We start from the raw sequence: 17,681 nt of genomic DNA on the forward strand, positions 1-17,681 counted from the left end.
AATTAAAAAAAAACCTCTCTTTTCACTGCTACCTAAAAATTGCATCTGGATCCTATGTACATCAGACAGCACGTTTCCAGTAGCAGTTGAATATGGCAGGGGGTGGATCGAGAGCAGGAATGATGAGGCAAGTTCAGCGCTGTGAGTTTCAGAGTGTTGCTGCCTTGTTCCTGCCTGGTAGAGGCAGTGAAAATCAGACCCTAAGGGTCCAATTTTGAATCTTTTGGGCTACTGCAAAAACATTTTCTGCACTAGTACCTGATTGTAGAAAACCATGAAACTCACATTGGACCAACATTTGTTACAAACTAATGTTATTAATGTGTAAATTAATGTGCAAATGTCGAGCAACTTATGATGAGGAAGAGATCTCCGTGAATTTCAAATCATCACACATTCGCAGAATCATTAAGTGATACAGCATAGAAGGAGGCCATTAGGCCCATCGTGCCTCTGCCAGCCCTTTGGTAGAGGTATCCAATTGGTCCCACTCCCCTGCTGTATCCTCAAAGCCCTGTAATTTTTTTTCCTTTCAAGTATTTTCCTTTTGACTGTTACTATTGAATCTGCTTCTACCATCCATTCAGGCAGTGCAACAACTCTATGTAGAAAATATGTTTCCTCATGTTGCCTCGCATCCTTTTGCCAATCACTTTAAATCTTAAGTGCTCTAATTAACAATCCTTCTGCCACTGAAAGCAGCTTCTTCTTATTTACTCTATCAAAACCATCATGATTTTGAACACCTCTAACAAATCTTCTCTTAATTTTCACTGCTCCAAGGAGAACAACACCAGTCTCTTCACATAACTGAAGCCCCTCATCCCTCATACCATTCTAGTAAATCTCTTCTGCACCCTTTCCAAAGCTTTGACATTCTCCCTAAAGTGTGGAGTCCAAAATCCAGCTGAGGCCTAACCAGTGTTTTATAAAGGTTCAGCATAACTGCTTTTCTATCATACTCTATGCCTCTATTAATAAAGCCAAGGATCCCGTACGGTTTTTTTTAAACAGTCTTCTCAACTTGTCTTGTCACCTTCGAAAAATTGTGTACATAGACCCCCAAATTTCTCTATTCCTGCACCATCTTTAAAATTGTACCATTTAGCTTATATTGCCCCTCTTTAATCTTCCTACCAAAACATTAGCAGAATCATAAAGTGATACAGCACAGAAGGAGGCCATTAGGCCCATCATGCCTCTGCCAGCCCTTTGGTAGAGGTATCCAATTGGTCCCACTCCCCTGCTGTATCCTCAAAGCCATGTAATTTTTTTTCCTTTCAAGTATTTTCCTTATCACACTTCACAGTGTTAAATTTTATCTCCCATGTCTGCCCATTTCACCAACCTGTCAATGTGCCCCTGAAATCTGTTTCTATCCTCCTCATTGTTTACTACATTTTTTAGTTTTGTATTATCTCCAGACTTTGAAATTATGCCTTGTAAATCCAAGTCCAGGTTATTATCGTATATCTAAAAGAGCAGTTATCCTAATACAGACCCATGGGGAACACCACTGTATACTTTCCTCCAATCTGAGAAACAACCATTCACTACTCCTCTCTGCTTTCTGTCCCTTTGCCAATTTCATATCCATGCTGCCATTGTCTCTTTAATCCCATCAGCTTTAATTTTGCCAATAGGTCTATTCTGTGGTACTTTGTCAAACTGCTTTTGAAAATCCATATATACAACAAACTTCATTAACCCTCCACATTACTACATCAAAGAATTCAATCAAGTTAGTCAAACAAAATTTGCCTTTAACAAATCAGTGCTGACTTTCATTTATTAGCCCATACTTTTCCAAGTGCCAATTAATTTTGCCCCAGATTATTGTCTCTAAAAGCTTCCCCATCACTGCCTGGTCTATAATTGCTGGGTTTATCCTTCTTCCCTTTTTTAAACAGGGATATAATATTTGCAATTTTCCAGTCCTCTGGAATCACCCCAGAATCTAAGCATGATTGGAAAATTGTGGCCAGTGTCTGCGTAATTGTCACCCTTACTTCCCTCAGTAATCTAGAATGCACCCCATCCAGATCAGGCACTTCTCTACTTTGAGAGCTGTCAACTGCTTGAGTACCTCTTTATCTATTTTTATCCTATCCAACATCATTACTCTCTCCTCCTTTACTGCTACATTGACAGCATGCTCTTCTCTAGTGAATTCAGATGCATACCTCAGCCATGCCCTACCCCTCTGCAAGAATATTTCCTTTTCAGTCCCTAATCATCCCCACCCTTTCGTTGGCTGCCCTTTTACTATTTATATGTTTTCAAAGAAGGTTCCGTTGATGTTAGCTGCTAACCTGTTCTCATTCTCTCTCTTTCCCCCTTCTATTTGGAATTCCTCTGTACTTTCTATTTCTAGCTTGGTCTTTACTGGATTATGATGCTTGCATTTGTCATAAGCCCCCTTTTTGTGTCTCATTTCAATCTCTGTATCTGGAACAGGCATGTTGTTGCTTGAAGGAGCACAACTATTTTGTTAATTAAAAAGTTCTCGTATCCTGAAAGTGATCCATCTAACATTTTGCTTTAATACAGTTCAGCAGTTTCATCTTTCCATTGATAAATCCATCAATGCAATCAAAACATACAAAAGCATGGAAATCCAATTTGAAGCAAAAAGGGAGAAATTCCTCCCTCGCCCATAAAGGAAGAATATCTATATTTCTCTGCAATTAACAGTCCATGATGAAATCATACCAACATGCAGCTTTGAAACATGCAGTTGCTGAAAATGCAAGTCATCAATTGTGGAGAATAGTCTTCCTTTTTTTTTAGTAAACATTATTTAATTCCCACAGTTTCAGCACCAAGCCCAGCAAATTGTATATATAACCACAACTTGCATTTATATAGGGCCTTTCATGTAGTAAAACATCCCAAAGTACTTCACAGGAGAGTTATCAATATACTTGAAAAGGGAAAAAAAATTGCAGGGCTAGAGGGAAAGAGCACGGGAGTGGAACGAATTGGATAACTCTTTCAAAGAGCTAGCACATACACAATGGGCTGAAAGGCTTCATTATATGCTGTACGACTCTATGAACTTAGAAAAAAATCCCATTATATTGCCAGAGAAGTGTGCATGTTCACCAGCATCAAGACTAAATTGACGGCCAACAAATATGGGTACCTAATTGTTATCCTGGCCATCTGCTGAATACGCAACCAGGAATGCAAACTTGCATTTTTTATAACATTTATCACATTCCAAAACTATTCCAAAGCATTTTACAGACAATGCATTATTTTGCTTTGAAGAGCTGTATATGGGAAAATGGCAGCCATTTTTAATACACTAAGATCACACAACCAACGTTGACAGGTCAATTTATTTTGTGCCTTTCTTCATGAAGTGTCATGAGATCATAAAATCCATGAGAGCAGGGAGAGTCAGCCTCAGTTTAACATCGCACCCACATGAAAGACTTCAGACAATGCACCGAAATGTTAACCTAAAAATTCTGAAGTCGGATTTGAACCTATATCCTTCTAAGACCGAAGAAAAAGTACAACAAACTCAGTCAAGTTGACATCAGTGAAGCAGTGAAGCTTTATCTAATGCACGTATCTGGCTGAATGAAAAATATCTTTTAAGTCTGAAAAACTCTACAGGTGCCAACTACTGCGCATGAACAGCCAGGCAGCATTCCAAAAGAGGCAGAACTGTTAAAACATTTTAATTTGTGCTATTAGATAGCACAGTGCTGTTAAAGTTGCTTCAACTGTAGCACATATAAGGATTGGAAGACTGGAGGCGGTCAGATTAGTGATATCAACTGTGTTTATCTTGGCTGCTGGCGCCTTCACTTTGACAACCAAAGTTTATTGTGTTGCGAAATGAAAGTCCAAACTACATTTTCTGTTGCGGAATTTAGAACCCCCACCAGTAAAGCATATTTTAATTTGGTTAGATTTTGTGCAATAATTTTGCATATTATTTCTGGTTACAAAGGTAATGGCCAATTCTCAGTGGTAAGGGCAAAGTGTTACAACATATGCTTGTCAGTCCTCCATGGTTCAGCATTTTAGAGGTGGCTGTTGCAGACTTCCATAATTTATATTTTTATGTGAAAATTTAGTGAATGTAAAAATATACTTCAGAATAACAACACTAAACATTTGTCCAGTACATGAACATGAATGTCCGAGCACAATGGATACTCTGGGGATGAAGTTGGTCTTTGCCAACAGTGTGAAACAGCCTATGCTCATCAAGCACCGGCAGTCAATTTCTTACCGCGCCAGTTTTTATTTTCCATCGACTTGGTAAAATTTTATAAATTTCTAATCAAGTAACAGTGACAGTGAGGCTAGAAACGAGTCTCCAAAAGAGTTCGATTCATCATAGGAGCAGGAGTAGGCCTTTCAGCCCGTCGAGCCTGCTCCACCGTTCAATTAAATCATGACTGTTCATGTACCTCAACCCCACCGTCTCCTGCTATCCCCATATCCCTTGATGACATTAAGTATCCAGATATCTATCGATTTCTGTCTTGAACATGCTCAATGATTGAGCTTCCACAGCTCTCTGGGGTAGAGAATTCCAAAGATTCACCACCCTCTGAGCGAAGAAATTCCTCTTCATCTCTGCCTTAAATGGCCTGCCCCTTATTTGAGACTATCACCCCTGGTTCTAGACTCACCAACTAGGGGAAACATTTTATCTACATCCACCCTGTCACGCCCTATAAGAATTTTGTAAGTTTTAATGAGATCACCTCTCATTCTTCAAAACCCTAGAGAATATAGGCCCAATAGTTTTCTGGTCACCATTATTGAGACTAGCTTTTAGGTCCAGATTTGCTATTAATTAATTGAATTTAAATTCCACCAGCTGCCATGGTGGGATTTGAACCCCTGTCCCCAGGCCTCTACAGTATCAAGTGACAACATACCACAATGCCAACATCTCCCTCTATTGTATTCATTCTGTTAGCCTCAGCCAAAAGAAGATCCGGTGCAGTGGAAAATTGGCCTGCTGATTCACTACGAGCCCATTTCATGCTGCTGCTGTAGATCAATTTTACTCTGAGTGTCCTGAATCTAAATGGAAATTTCTTCCTCTTAAAATACATCCAGCTCTATTGTCATTTCTGTTGTCTATCAGTTCTCAGAATCTGCTGGTGTTTGATTGCTGCGGACTATCTACATTGTACAAAGTACCACTGTATAGTAATGATCATGCTTTGTATCCATTCTTCTTTGGCCTCCTTATCTCGAGAGACAATGGATATGCGCCTGGAGGTGGTCAGTGGTTTGTGGAGCAGTGCCTGGAGTGGCTATAAAGGCCAATTCTAGAGTGACAGGCTCTTCCACAGGTGCTGCAGAAAAATTTGTTTGTTGGGGCTGTTACACAGTTGGCTCTCCCCTTGCGCTTCTGTCTTTTTTCCTGCCAACTGCTAAGTCTCTTCAACTCGCCACACTTTAGCCCCGCCTTTATGGCTGCCCGCCAGCTCTGGCGAACGCTGGCAACTGACTCCCACGACTTGTGATCGATGTCACAGGACTTCATGTCGCGTTTGCAGACGTCTTTAAAGCGGAGACATGGATGGCCGGTGGTTCTGATACCAGTGGCGAGCTCGCTGTACAATGTCTCTTTGGAGATCCTGCCATCTTCCATGTGGCTCACATGGCCAAGCCATCTCAAGCGCCGCTGACTCAGTAGTGTGTATAAGCTGGGGATGTTGGCCGCCTCGGGGACTTCTGTGTTTTTACACAGAATGTGTAAATTGTGTATGATTTACACAACAGACATCATTCCCATCAATGACAGCGGAAAGATTTGATAAATTTGTAAGAACCTACACATCAGGTCAACATGGCCTCAATGGACTGAAAGCCTCAAACAAAGTTTGCTGCATGTTTCATTTACATCAAGTGTCAACTTCGCACGGTTGGTAACACTCTTGACTAGGAGTCAGAGGATTGTATGATTCAAGTCTCTCACCAGAACTTGAACATATATACTTTAGGCTGACACTTCAGTGCAATACAGTGGAAGTGGTGCATTCTCAGATCTGCTGTCCTTCAGATGAGATGCTCTACCAAAGCCTCACCCATGTGTTCGAATGCATCCGGTGGATGAAAAAGATCTTGTGACACCTTTGAAGAGCAGGAGGTACTGCTAATATCTGAGCCTAGCCAACATTCCTATCTCAATCAAAACCACCCAAAACAAGTTCACTGGCCATTTGCTGCAGGGATGTACAAGAGCAACTGCTTAATTGCATTCAGAATGCTTTGAGACATTTCTGAGATACAATAGGCACTATTTAAATGCAAATATTTCTTCATCAAACTCCAATGGCTAGTATCAATTCCACAGTTCAGCACATAAAGATTAATCCATCTATCTATTTAGACTTTTTCCTCAATTGCAGCTGCCAATTTAGGACCAATTTTATGTTTAGATTAAGAAACCTAGGTTAGGAGCATAAACCCATTGACCCAAAATGCATGATAGCACCATAATTCAAAAGATTCTCAAAGAAAAAAGTAAACCAAGAAATTCTTTTGGGCCTCCTTATCTCGAGAGACAACGGATACGTGCCTGGAGGTGGTCAGTGGTTTGTGAAGCAGCGCCTGGAGTGGCTATAAAGGCCAATTCTGGAGTGACAGGCTCTTCCACAGGTGCTGCAGAGAAATTTGTTTGTCGGGGCTGTTGCACAGTTGGCTCTCCCCTTGCGCCTCTGTCTTTTTTCCTGCCAACTACTAAGTCTCTTCGACTCGCCACAATTTAGCCCTGTCTTTATGGCTGCCCGCCAGCTCTGGCGAATGCTGGCAACTGACTCCCACGACTTGTGATCAATGTCACACGATTTCATGTCGCGTTTGCAGACGTCTTTATAGCGGAGACATGGACGGCCGGTGGGTCTGATACCAGTGGCGAGCTCGCTGTACAATGTGTCTTTGGGGATCCTGCCATCTTCCATGCGGCTCACATGGCCAAGCCATCTCAAGCGCCGCTGACTCAGTGAATATAACAACTATGGGATGACAGTCTAAGTTTTTTTAAAGCCTGAAAATATATCCTTTCTCCAAAAGAAAGGATTATCTGATAATCCATGACCAATTCAAGAGTGAATTATGTTGCCCTCTAGAGCAGAGATATTCACCATCTAAAAGCTGGACTCATATGTATATCTTGGCTAGATATTTGTGTGCCTGGGTTTTTGGGTGCAGGGGTCATGATTTGCAACCTGCCTGTACCAGTTCTGATCAAGAGGTGCACCCACCTCATCTGCATAATTGTAGCATGTGGCCGAGCCGGCTCTATTCTGCTTCCTCCTTCTTTGTGCTGTCAGCTGCCTCTGCACTCAGCAGGGGGCCAAGCAGTGTTGCGCAGATATCATATAGAGCAGCCAGCCTGCTCTTCTTAAAAACTGGTAATTGAACACCAGGGCAGTAGAGGGTTCCGGGGAGATGCATGTGGCCCTGGAAGCCTTGGTGGTGGTGGACTGGAGGAAAGATGGAATGTTTCTGCAGGGGACCAGAAGGCCCTCAAGAACCACCCTCAGAAAGGGCTGGGAGCAGGTGGCCAGGGCGGTCAATTCATGGCGTCTGGACCCGAGGACCTGGCAGCAGTTCCATAAGAAGTCTAATGATCCCCTCATGAGTGGTCAAAGTCAGCGAATGCATCTTCACATTATACCTCCTACCCACCAAACTACCAACCGCTCACACTGCTCAATGTACCACACACCCATCATTCACCCATCAGCAGGCCCTGGAATTCAAGACTCACGCCTAACATCTAGATACTCCATCCCACCCTCACACACATTCCAATGATGTCAGCCTCGCACCCACCTACCAATGCTTCCACATACCGCGCCCCCCCCCCCCCCCCCAGCTATTCAGCTATGGCAGGAACATCACCCAAGCTCAGTGTTACACAATCACTGATATTCTGCCCTCTCTCTTTCAGGACAAGGTGGCACACAATAGAAGGGAGCAGAGCAGAACCAGCAGGGGACAAGGATGCCTGCGTCCCCTGAGCCCTACAGAGGAGATGGTTCAGCATCATGGGGCCGACAGCAACAGAGCCTGTGTCATTCAGCATCACTGAGAACACTGAGGTTGGCAATATTTTCCTGCCTTATGCCCCTTCTCAACTCACAGCTCACCCTTATTCTTCTATCTGGTATGTTATGCAAGCTGCAGATGGTGTGACCATGAACCTCAAGCATTCCACCCACCCCAATCCCCTCCCTCACCCCAACCTTCTCCTTTGGATTTCCTGCTTTCAGGCCCCTAAGAACTGTCACCTGCTCAGCCACAGCAGCCCAAGAAGGAAGAGAGAGAGCAACAGCCAAGCACTAAGAGAGACCCTGTCACTTGATCTGACTCTCACAGTCACAAGCTCAGAGACTGGCACTGCATGTACCTTAGAGGTTAGTATAGAGTTAGGATCTGCACATAGTAAGTCGGGTGGGCATGCATACCCTTTAGGCCAAGGGTAAAAGATGGTTTGTTTGCCAGCTCCCCAGAGAGTGAGGTTGCAGATCAGTTCTGCTGTAGAGGACTAAGTTGAGGACCTCGATGGGGTGGTGTACTAGTGAGTGCTGATGCGCATGCACACTGAGATACCAGGTGCAGCCTCCTGTCACTGTCAAGGAGTGTGGAGGAGTCCAGCTCCAAGTTAACAGAGGTCATGGCACAGAGCTTCCCCTCTCCGTAGCCTCTGCTCCATCTTACTGTTTTGTTACAGACCACGAGACACTGCCACTGATGCCCCCATATCTATTGCAGCCTTTTGGTGGATGTCACCAAATCGCTGCTCTCCCTGTCAGGACATAGTAATAGAGTCATAGAGTTATACAGCACAGAAACAGGCCCTTCGGCCCACCGTGTCCGTGCCGACCATCAAGCCTATCTATTCTAATCCCATTTTCCAGCACTTGGCCTGTAGCCTTCTATGCTATGGCATTTCAAGTGTTCATCTAAATACTTCTTAAATGTTCTGAGGGTTCCTGCTTCTGCCACCCTTTAGGGAGTGTGTTCCAGATTCCAACCACCATCTGGAGTGAAAAACGTTTTCCTCAAATCCCCTCAAACCTCGTGCCCCTTACCTTAAATATATGCCCCTGGTTATTGGCACTTCTGCTAAGAGAAAAAGTTTCTTCCTATCTACCCTATCTATGCCCCTCATAATTTTGTATACCTCAATCAGGTCCCCCCTCAGCCTTCTCTGCTCCAAGGAAAACAGCCCTAGCCTATCCAGTCTCTCATCATAGCTGAAATGCTCCAGCCCATGCTGACTATCCTTGATTAATCCCTGCCTCTCCAAGTGGAGATTAATCCTGTCCCTCAGAATTTTTCCCAATATCTGATGTTAGACTCACTGGCTTGTAATTACCTGGTTTATCCCTACTACCCTTCTTGAATAATGGTGCCACATTCGCTGTCCTCCAGTTCTCTGGCACTTCTCCTGTGGCCAGAGTGGATTTGAAAATGTGTGTCAGAGCCCCGGCAATCTCCTACCTTGCCTCACGTAGCAGCTTGGGATAGATCTCATCTGGACTTGGGGATTTATCCCCTTTTAAGCCTGCTAAAACCGCTAATACCTCCTCCCTTTCAATGCTAATTTGTTCAAGTATATTACAATTCCCCTCCCTGATCTCTGTACCTACATCGTCCTTCTCCATATTGAACACAGATGAAAAGTAATACTCTCTGGCAAATCCAGGTATGTGCCACAGCCCCTCCAAAAACACTCCAGAACAATCCAGACAATTTGCAATAGCAAAAGTTGTTAAAAATTACATTACTTGCAATTTGGGAGCCTGGCCCTTTAAGGAACACTAATACAGGACCCATCTTCCATCTCTGTGCCTGTTGTTTGCAGAGTGATGTACACATTCATTGCCAGGACTAGTGTGATCCAAATCAGGTATCCTAGCATTGCATCAGCCCATTGGGATGTGTGATGTGCTGCTTCACAGGTTTCCAGAGCACACTGGGGATAGCCATGTGGACAGCATTTTGAAAATGCCACACTGCACGCAATGCACAGAAGTGGCTGGCGGCACTGCGCACCCCAACAAAGCAGTGCTAGGCCACTTTACACCACATACATATAAAGATTAAGTCACCAGCTCTGCTCTCTCAAAAAGGGCTTGTACTCAAATACAGTATGGGTCACAGATCTGAAACGTTAACTCAGTTTCTATCTGCACAGACGCTGCCAGACCTGCTGAGTATTTCACGCATTTTCTGATTTTATTTCAGTGATCTCAAGGCGTTGGGTGTTCCCATAAATTTGTTGGCAGTCTAAGGAATTCCCACAGACCTTTAAACTGATTCTTTGATGAGTATTCTTTTTACACAATTGCATGTCTCTGTGCTTAGAGAGCTCTGTCTCACCACAGTTGCCTGGTTCACTGGAGTGAACTAAAGTCATGGAGAAAGGCATTGTATTTGTACCTGGTTCTGGCAGCTCCTCACACTTCAGATCAAAAGGATCTCTTCCTCAATAAGCAAGTTTCTTGAGCCTTTCAGGAGCCCCGGGAACCCTTCTTAACAAGCAGATAATCAATATTAAGTAATTCTATCTGCTCAGTTGATTGAATTGAAGAGTCATTTACCTGTTCAGACTTGAAACATAGCTTATTAGAACTTTATACATCCTGACAGCTCCTTTAAAGGCTGTAGCAATCACCAACACTTAGCTCACCTATTCCCCCGATTCAATATTTCACAATGAATCTAACCTCAGGTTCTCAGGACAAATGCAAAAGAAATTCTATCACAAACAGCAGCTGTCATTCTAACTTTAAAAATCCGAATGTCAAGACCCAGCTACCATTGAAATGGAAAAGATACAATGCAGAAAGAATATATATTTTAAAATTGAAGCTTTTACCCGAAAGTTGTGTCATTCATGTGAGATCAAAGCACATTGTTCGTGTTGCTGCAGTTTGTACAAATCATTCTACTAGGTTATCAATTTTGAAATAGTGACCACTTGTGAGTTATTTCCCCTGTGTCTTCTCCCATTTCTTCCCGTGATCCTTTTTTCCCCACAAGTTTCAATATTCATCTTTCTCCTTTCCCACTAACTTCTGAATGTGTTCCCATCTCTATTGCCAATCTTCCCAGTTGCATTCTTCAACAGGCCCGGTTTCTATTTCCCCAACTCTGTGACTCTCTGACGGCACTTCTACACTACCTAATAAATAGCTCCTGTAATAGGAACTATCTTTTGAACAACAGCTGCCATATCCTGAGGCAATATCAGATATCCAATATCCAATTGCTAAAATAACATATGAACATGGAAGGAGGGGGCAAATTCCCAAATTTACTTTACAGTTACAGTTGACTGGTAACTTTATAGACACTGATGACGCCATCATTTCCATATAGAAAGTAAGAATGAACTTGCATTTATATATATATATCCATCACAACATTTAAGAAGTATTTAGATGTGCACTTGAAATGCCATAGCATACAAGGCTATGGGCCAAGTACTGGAAAATGGGATTAGAATAGGTAGGTGCTTGATGGCCGGCACAGACACAATGGGCCGAAGGGCCTGTTTCTGTGCTGTATGACTCTATGACTCTACAGCACCTTTCATGTTTGAGGACATCCCAAAGCATTTCACTGTCAAATAAGTACTTTTGCAGTGTGGTCAGTGTTGTAATATAGGGAAAGGTGGCAGATATTTTGTGTGCACAGCAAGGTCCCACAAATGGCAATGAGAAAAATCACTTCTGTTTTATTGATGTTGGTTGAAGGATTAACATCAGCTTGGATACTGGGAAGAACTCCCCTGCTTGTCTTCAAGTCGTACCATGAAATCATTTGCTTCCACTTAAGATGACAGGTGGTATTTTGGTTCAACATCTCCTCCAAAAGATGACACTTGCAACAACATAACACTTGCTCAGTACTCCACTGAAGTGTCACACTAGATTATGTCCTCAGATGGTTAAAGTAGGGTGATATCAGCTATGGCTCAGTTGGTAGCACTCTCATCTCTGACTTAAAAGGTGTGGGCTCAAGTCCACTCCAAGACTTGAACACAAAAATCTAGGCTGACACTCCAGTGCAGTACTGAGGGTGTGCTGCAATGTTGGAGGCATTGTTTTTCAGATGAGATGTTAAACTGAGGCCCTGTCAGCTCTCTCAGGTGGGCATAAAAGATCCTATAGCACAATTTTGAAAAAGAGCAGGATCAAAATCACGGAAACAGATTATCTGGTTATCACATTGCCGTTTATGGGATCTTGCAGTGTGCAATTTGGCTGTCGTGTTTCCTACAATACAACAGTGACTGCACTTCAAAAGTACTACATTGGCTGTGAAGTTCTTTGAGGCATCCTGCGGTAATGAAAGCCCCTATATAAATGCATATCTTTCTTTCTTGAACACATGACCTCTGGCGCAGTGGTGAGAGTGCCAAATCTTAACCAAGGCTGACACATAGCTTACGAAGGAGTGCAGCTGAGAGAGGGCGAACTGATGTGTCTACCATCACAAAGTTAAAAAGAAAACTTGAAGAAATTTCAATTTACCCATTGATTTACCATACACATCAGCTAAACAAACAGAGGACAGCTACAGCAAAATTGTGCAATATAAGTTACGTCTTTCTTGCTTATTAGCACCAAGTTCTTTGGACATAATTGCTAGCATCTGCCAGAAGCGTTTGTAAAGAACATTATTGTATTGGAAACTCTTGGAGCAATTGCAGCTGAGGAGCAGCCTCCTCTGCTAAAACAAAGCCAAGTCGGCTGCTGGAGCCAGTTTAGACTGCTGCAAATTCTAAACATACAAAAGAGTAATCTTATTTCTTGCCTTCATCTGTTCCTTTTCACTTTGAATTCTAAATGAACAAAGTCTTTGGAGCAGCTGGATTCTGCAGCATGGAGTTACTGCTCATGCTGTGACATGCACTTCTGCTACAAGCTGAGATATTGGACTGGATTTTTCTCTGAGTGACAAACAAATGTCCTTAGTTGGTTGTTAGGTTTGTACTTACTCAATGACTTTCTACAGGGGTTTGGATGGCAGGTTACTATCAGTCAAACATTTAACAGGGCAGATGGGTCCTGTGTGAGTGAGCTCCTGTGTATCTCCTTAAGCAATCAGATTGAAGAATTGAGCAGTGCAGCTTCAGAAACAGTTAGTGCCAGTTACAATAGGGAATTCAATGTCAAATCAGATACAGAATAGAGAGGAAAAGGAAAATGGGATTGAGAGAGAGATAAAAGAGATAGAAAGAAGAAGTTAAGACAAATGTTATTTACATTTTTTAAGATCTCCAACAATAATTAGAAGCTGCAGGAAAGAGACTCCACATTTGTAAAAGTGAATTTTCAGTGCCAGGAAGATTATTTAGCAGTAATTAATGGTGATTTACCATGTTGTTCAAAGGATAATTACAGTGGATTGGACGAACCCTAACTTTTTTGGTAAGTTTAGTCGATATCTATCATGCTAGGACAGCAATATCACATCATTCAATGTAGTTGCAGGGTACGTCTGATGGTAAAATGTTGTTTACAGGAAGCTAAGAGAGGAACATTGCATCTGGGTCAGCAGCTTTCAATTTCCGCATTTAATTGCACATGTGTGCTCACCAGAAGTTGCCATTTAACTTGCATATGTGAATAGCAGTGAACACTGTTAACCTCACTGTTATTTTTCACAGCAAAATCTGACCCAATGCATAGGTGTGGTGCATAGGGTTGCTAAATCTGGTCAAACATATTCCAGGACGTATTATCACATGACTTCCTGCCTTCAGCCGCACTACCCCAGTTCCCCAAATACCCTTCAGCCATCAGTTCCCTGATGCATCTACCCTTGTGGTAATTGGTCCCTGATGTGAAACTATATCACCGTTCCTTCACTGTTGCTGGGTCAAAATCCTGGAACTCCCACCCTAACCCTCCTAACCGCACTGTTAGTGTACCTACACCACATGGACTGCAGCGGTTCAAGAAGGCAGCTCACCACCACCTTCTCAAGGGCAATTAGGGATGGGCAATGAATGGTGGCCTAGCCAGAGACACCCACATCCCATGAATGAATTAAAAAAAATACACAGGATCTTCTGCACTCCAGAAACCAGTCCATCTGTATAGCGGTTAAACCATATCTCCACCAGGGCCATAATACATCCTTGATGTGTTGTGGCCATGTACTTTGTTCAACTTTGCTGCACATGAAGGAACCATGAAGATTGTCCAAAGCATAATTTTGTAATTCTGGTGATATCAACGGCATAATCATCTACTTTATAATCAGAAAGTGGAGCAAATTATTTTCCTCTTGGGTTGCTCACAGCTGTGTCTGGGCAATTAAACTTTTATTTCCAGAGACTCCAGGACAATTCAAAAGTGTTGGCAACCCCCATTGTGAGTATTGAGTCACTAATGACAAGAAGGTCCCAGGTTTCATCCTAGTCTGGATTTGAATAGGCTTATCCTAACAAGAGCAGCTGTTGGACTGTCCCATATGGCCTCAGCTGCCTGGGCTAGGACAAACAGGAGGAGTGTTTCTTATTGCTATCTATGGGCCTCCCTGCTCCCCTGTTGGGAAGCGTATGTGAGCATTGGGCGAGAGCAAGTTTATGCTCCCAGTGTTACTCCCTACAGTCGAATAGCAGCCAGGATTCACTGCCAAGAAGGGTGAAGTAGCAGAGGGCTATCATGGAACCACACCCCAGGCTGAGTCAAAATCCTTGGGAGGAGCTGGAGAGAAGCCAAAACTATGTATTTTTGAAATTAGACTTTTACTTATTTTGCAGCAGTTCCAGGTATTTTCTGGCAGTTATATAAAGGCCAATTTTAAAAGATAAACAGAATGTTCTGGCTAAAAAGGCAGGGTTTTATTTCATGGGTGGCAAGTGAGAATTGTTCAAAATCTGAATAGATTAGAGCAAGAAAATAAATACATGAAAATGTCTGTTAAATTGAGGACCCCAGTCCTCTGCTATGTCTAAAAAATAAATGATAGCTGAAAATCTCTAACTGACTGGCTCCCTCCCGAGGTGCCCAAGCATGTGACAGCTCACTTTACCACAGGCTTTATCGGTACCCAGCTGTGTGGCACCTCACTCTACCACAGGTGGTGGCTGTGCTTCCTGCAGCTGATGGTTAAGTAGTAGCTTCCACCTTACAGAGACTGCAAATCTCCAATCTGGCTCCTTCCAAAAGGTCAAGAGAAGAGGAATTGTGGCTGTAACTATCCTGCAGCCATTGATCTGAGAATGGAATCTGACAGCCTTTCTTAGACGTTAAAGGGCCTCAGCCTGACCATCACTGAGATGCTTGTGCACTTCAATATATAATCAGAGATTCATTGTCTCGGTGGCTTAATTTTTGTCGTTGAATGAGAGTGGTGGGTTTACCCCACTTGGTTCAAACATTAAAGAACAGCCCATGCAATGTTTGAGCACTGCACAGTTATCCAATGGATCTTTATAATGTGGCTTCACACCAGGTTAGGGTTATAGGGTAGACAGTCGAAATCAGACTGCTGGGAGACAACCTTGTACCAGAGATCTCATGCTGTTTGATTCCAGTAAGTTTGAGTAAAGACCTGGCACTTGAGTTTCCAAGACTACTTTTCATATCAACATTCATGCAATTACATGTCAGCGGTGGCTTAGTGGGGAAGCACTCCCTCCTCTGAGTCATATGTTGTGGATTGAAGTTTCACTCCAGAGATTTGAGCATGTAATTTAGGCTAATGCTCCCAGTGCAGTAATGGTGGAGTGCTGCACTGTCGTGGGTGCTGTCTTTCAGACGAGACATTGAACCAAGGCCATTTCCCCTCTCAGTTGGATGTAAAGCTACCATGGCACTATTTTGATCAAGGCAGTTCTCCCAGTGCCCTGACCAATATTCACCCCTCAACCAACGTGGCTAATACAGGTTATCTGGCCAATATCACATTGCTGTTTTGGGAGCTTGCTGTGCGCAAATTGGCTGCTTCCTTTTCTACATTACAACAGCGACTACACTTTAAAATTACTTCATTGACTGAAAAGTGCTTTGGGACATCCTGTGGGGGTGCAAAATGCTACAGAAATGCAAGTTCTTTCTTTCGCTTTGTAATATCTTCCTTCGCTACTATACAAGGATAATGTTACAATTTATCTCGTGCTTCGCCTATTGGGAGTGTATATTAAGTGCGGAGATGAATGGATCATCTATTGGCAGTAATGGAAGGCCCATCACTGTGAGGTTCCTTGCACCCCAATTCCCCACATGTGCAAAGTTCTCACGACAGGAGCACAAATTCACAAACTCTTAGCTGAAATAATAAAATCTGATTATCTTATATTTGATTTTTAAGATGTAGGGAAACTCCGACAAACTCTGTTAGGAAAGGAAGTGTTTAGTAGACATTTCAAACCTGATGACATATGAAACAGCATTATGAATGAAGAAATTGGGTAGATGGAAGCACTTTAAGACTTGAGGTGAAATAGTTGAACGAGAGAGATTGCGCCTTTCCCTCCACTTACCTAGGAGCAGGAGTTTGAGTTCTCGCTTCCGCTTCTGTTTCTGTTGTTTTAATGCCTGGTTGATTCTCTTGTTTATATCAAGGGCCACTTTCTCGTCCTCCGACAGACAGCAGAAACAGTGACAGCAAGATAAACAACGCCAACACGAAGCCATACTCAGTTGAAAAGCCCTTCTGCTTGCACGCAGCTGAAACTGACCAAAAACCACGATGTGAAACTTCCCTGAAACTCACCAAACACCTCAAGGCGTAACTTCCCTGAAAACTAACTCAAGCAACCGACCTGTTCGTTAAAAAGAGATCAGATTTGGTCTGGTTTGTGTTTTTTTCCCCCTCTCTCTCTAATCTACCATCATCACTCAGAGCTTACTCCTAAATAAATCCCAAGTAAAAACAAAGAATGAGAGAGAGAATCAGAGCTTATCTCCTTTGAAACTCGCGGATTGAAGGAAAACTGAGTTTCAGATGATCTGAAGTGCTCAGGATCTGTGGCACGCCCACTCTGAAATCATATTTAATTTGTGGTTGCATGAATGAATGCTGCGAGCTTATTCAATCAGAAACTGTCTGATCATTTGTTTGGAAACTTATTATACAATAGAAATCCAGGGACAGAATTACAGTAGTGAAAGCCGGGGCGAATAGAGCTTCGTGAAAAATAAACAAGAAAAAATGAGTACATTTTACTTTTCACAGATGTTGAAGGCACGTGACTTGTTGGTAAACATTATTAAAACTGACTGAGAAACTATAAGGTTTTGTGGAGGGGCTGATCAAGAATCCAAATTAAATGGCACCAGAATTTGCTAAATGTTTCATGGTTTGGTGCTGCCGTTGCAGAATACTTGCTGTAGCTTGCTCATTATAACAACATGGCAGTCGAATACAAAGGACACAAAATGTTACTAATATATAATAGATTTTAGAGTGCGCCTGTCCTCACACTTATACAAGAGAATCCGAAGGAAAAAGTGTGCGTGTGAGGGGGGCAGAGGGAGGGGGAGGGAGAGTGGGAGGGGGAGAGGGGAGGAGACCAGAGCGGAGGAGGGGGAGAGAGAGTATGGAAGAGGGAAGGGAGGAGAGGGAAGGAAAGGGAGAGGGGAGAGGGAAGGAGAGGGAGGGGGGAGAGGGGAAGGGAGGAGAGGAGGGGGAGGGAGGAGAGAGGGAGGGGATAAAGG

At 43.0% G+C, this 17,681-nt stretch overlaps 1 protein-coding gene across 1 annotated transcript in view; it reads right to left on the minus strand.

Moving 5' to 3' along the window:
* Window positions 1-16,658, minus strand: part of LOC137351358 (guanine nucleotide-binding protein subunit alpha-14-like) — a 70,834-nt gene extending 54,176 nt beyond the window's left edge. The window contains exon 1 of the mRNA XM_068015805.1: window positions 16,505-16,658. Within this exon, the coding sequence (XP_067871906.1) occupies window positions 16,505-16,658 (154 nt within the window). The remainder of the gene's footprint in view (window positions 1-16,504) is intronic.
* Between the last annotated feature and the right edge of the window lie 1,023 nt (window positions 16,659-17,681).

Source organism: Heterodontus francisci, chromosome 36, assembly GCF_036365525.1.
Source record: "Heterodontus francisci isolate sHetFra1 chromosome 36, sHetFra1.hap1, whole genome shotgun sequence".
Classification (NCBI taxonomy): domain Eukaryota; kingdom Metazoa; phylum Chordata; class Chondrichthyes; order Heterodontiformes; family Heterodontidae; genus Heterodontus; species Heterodontus francisci.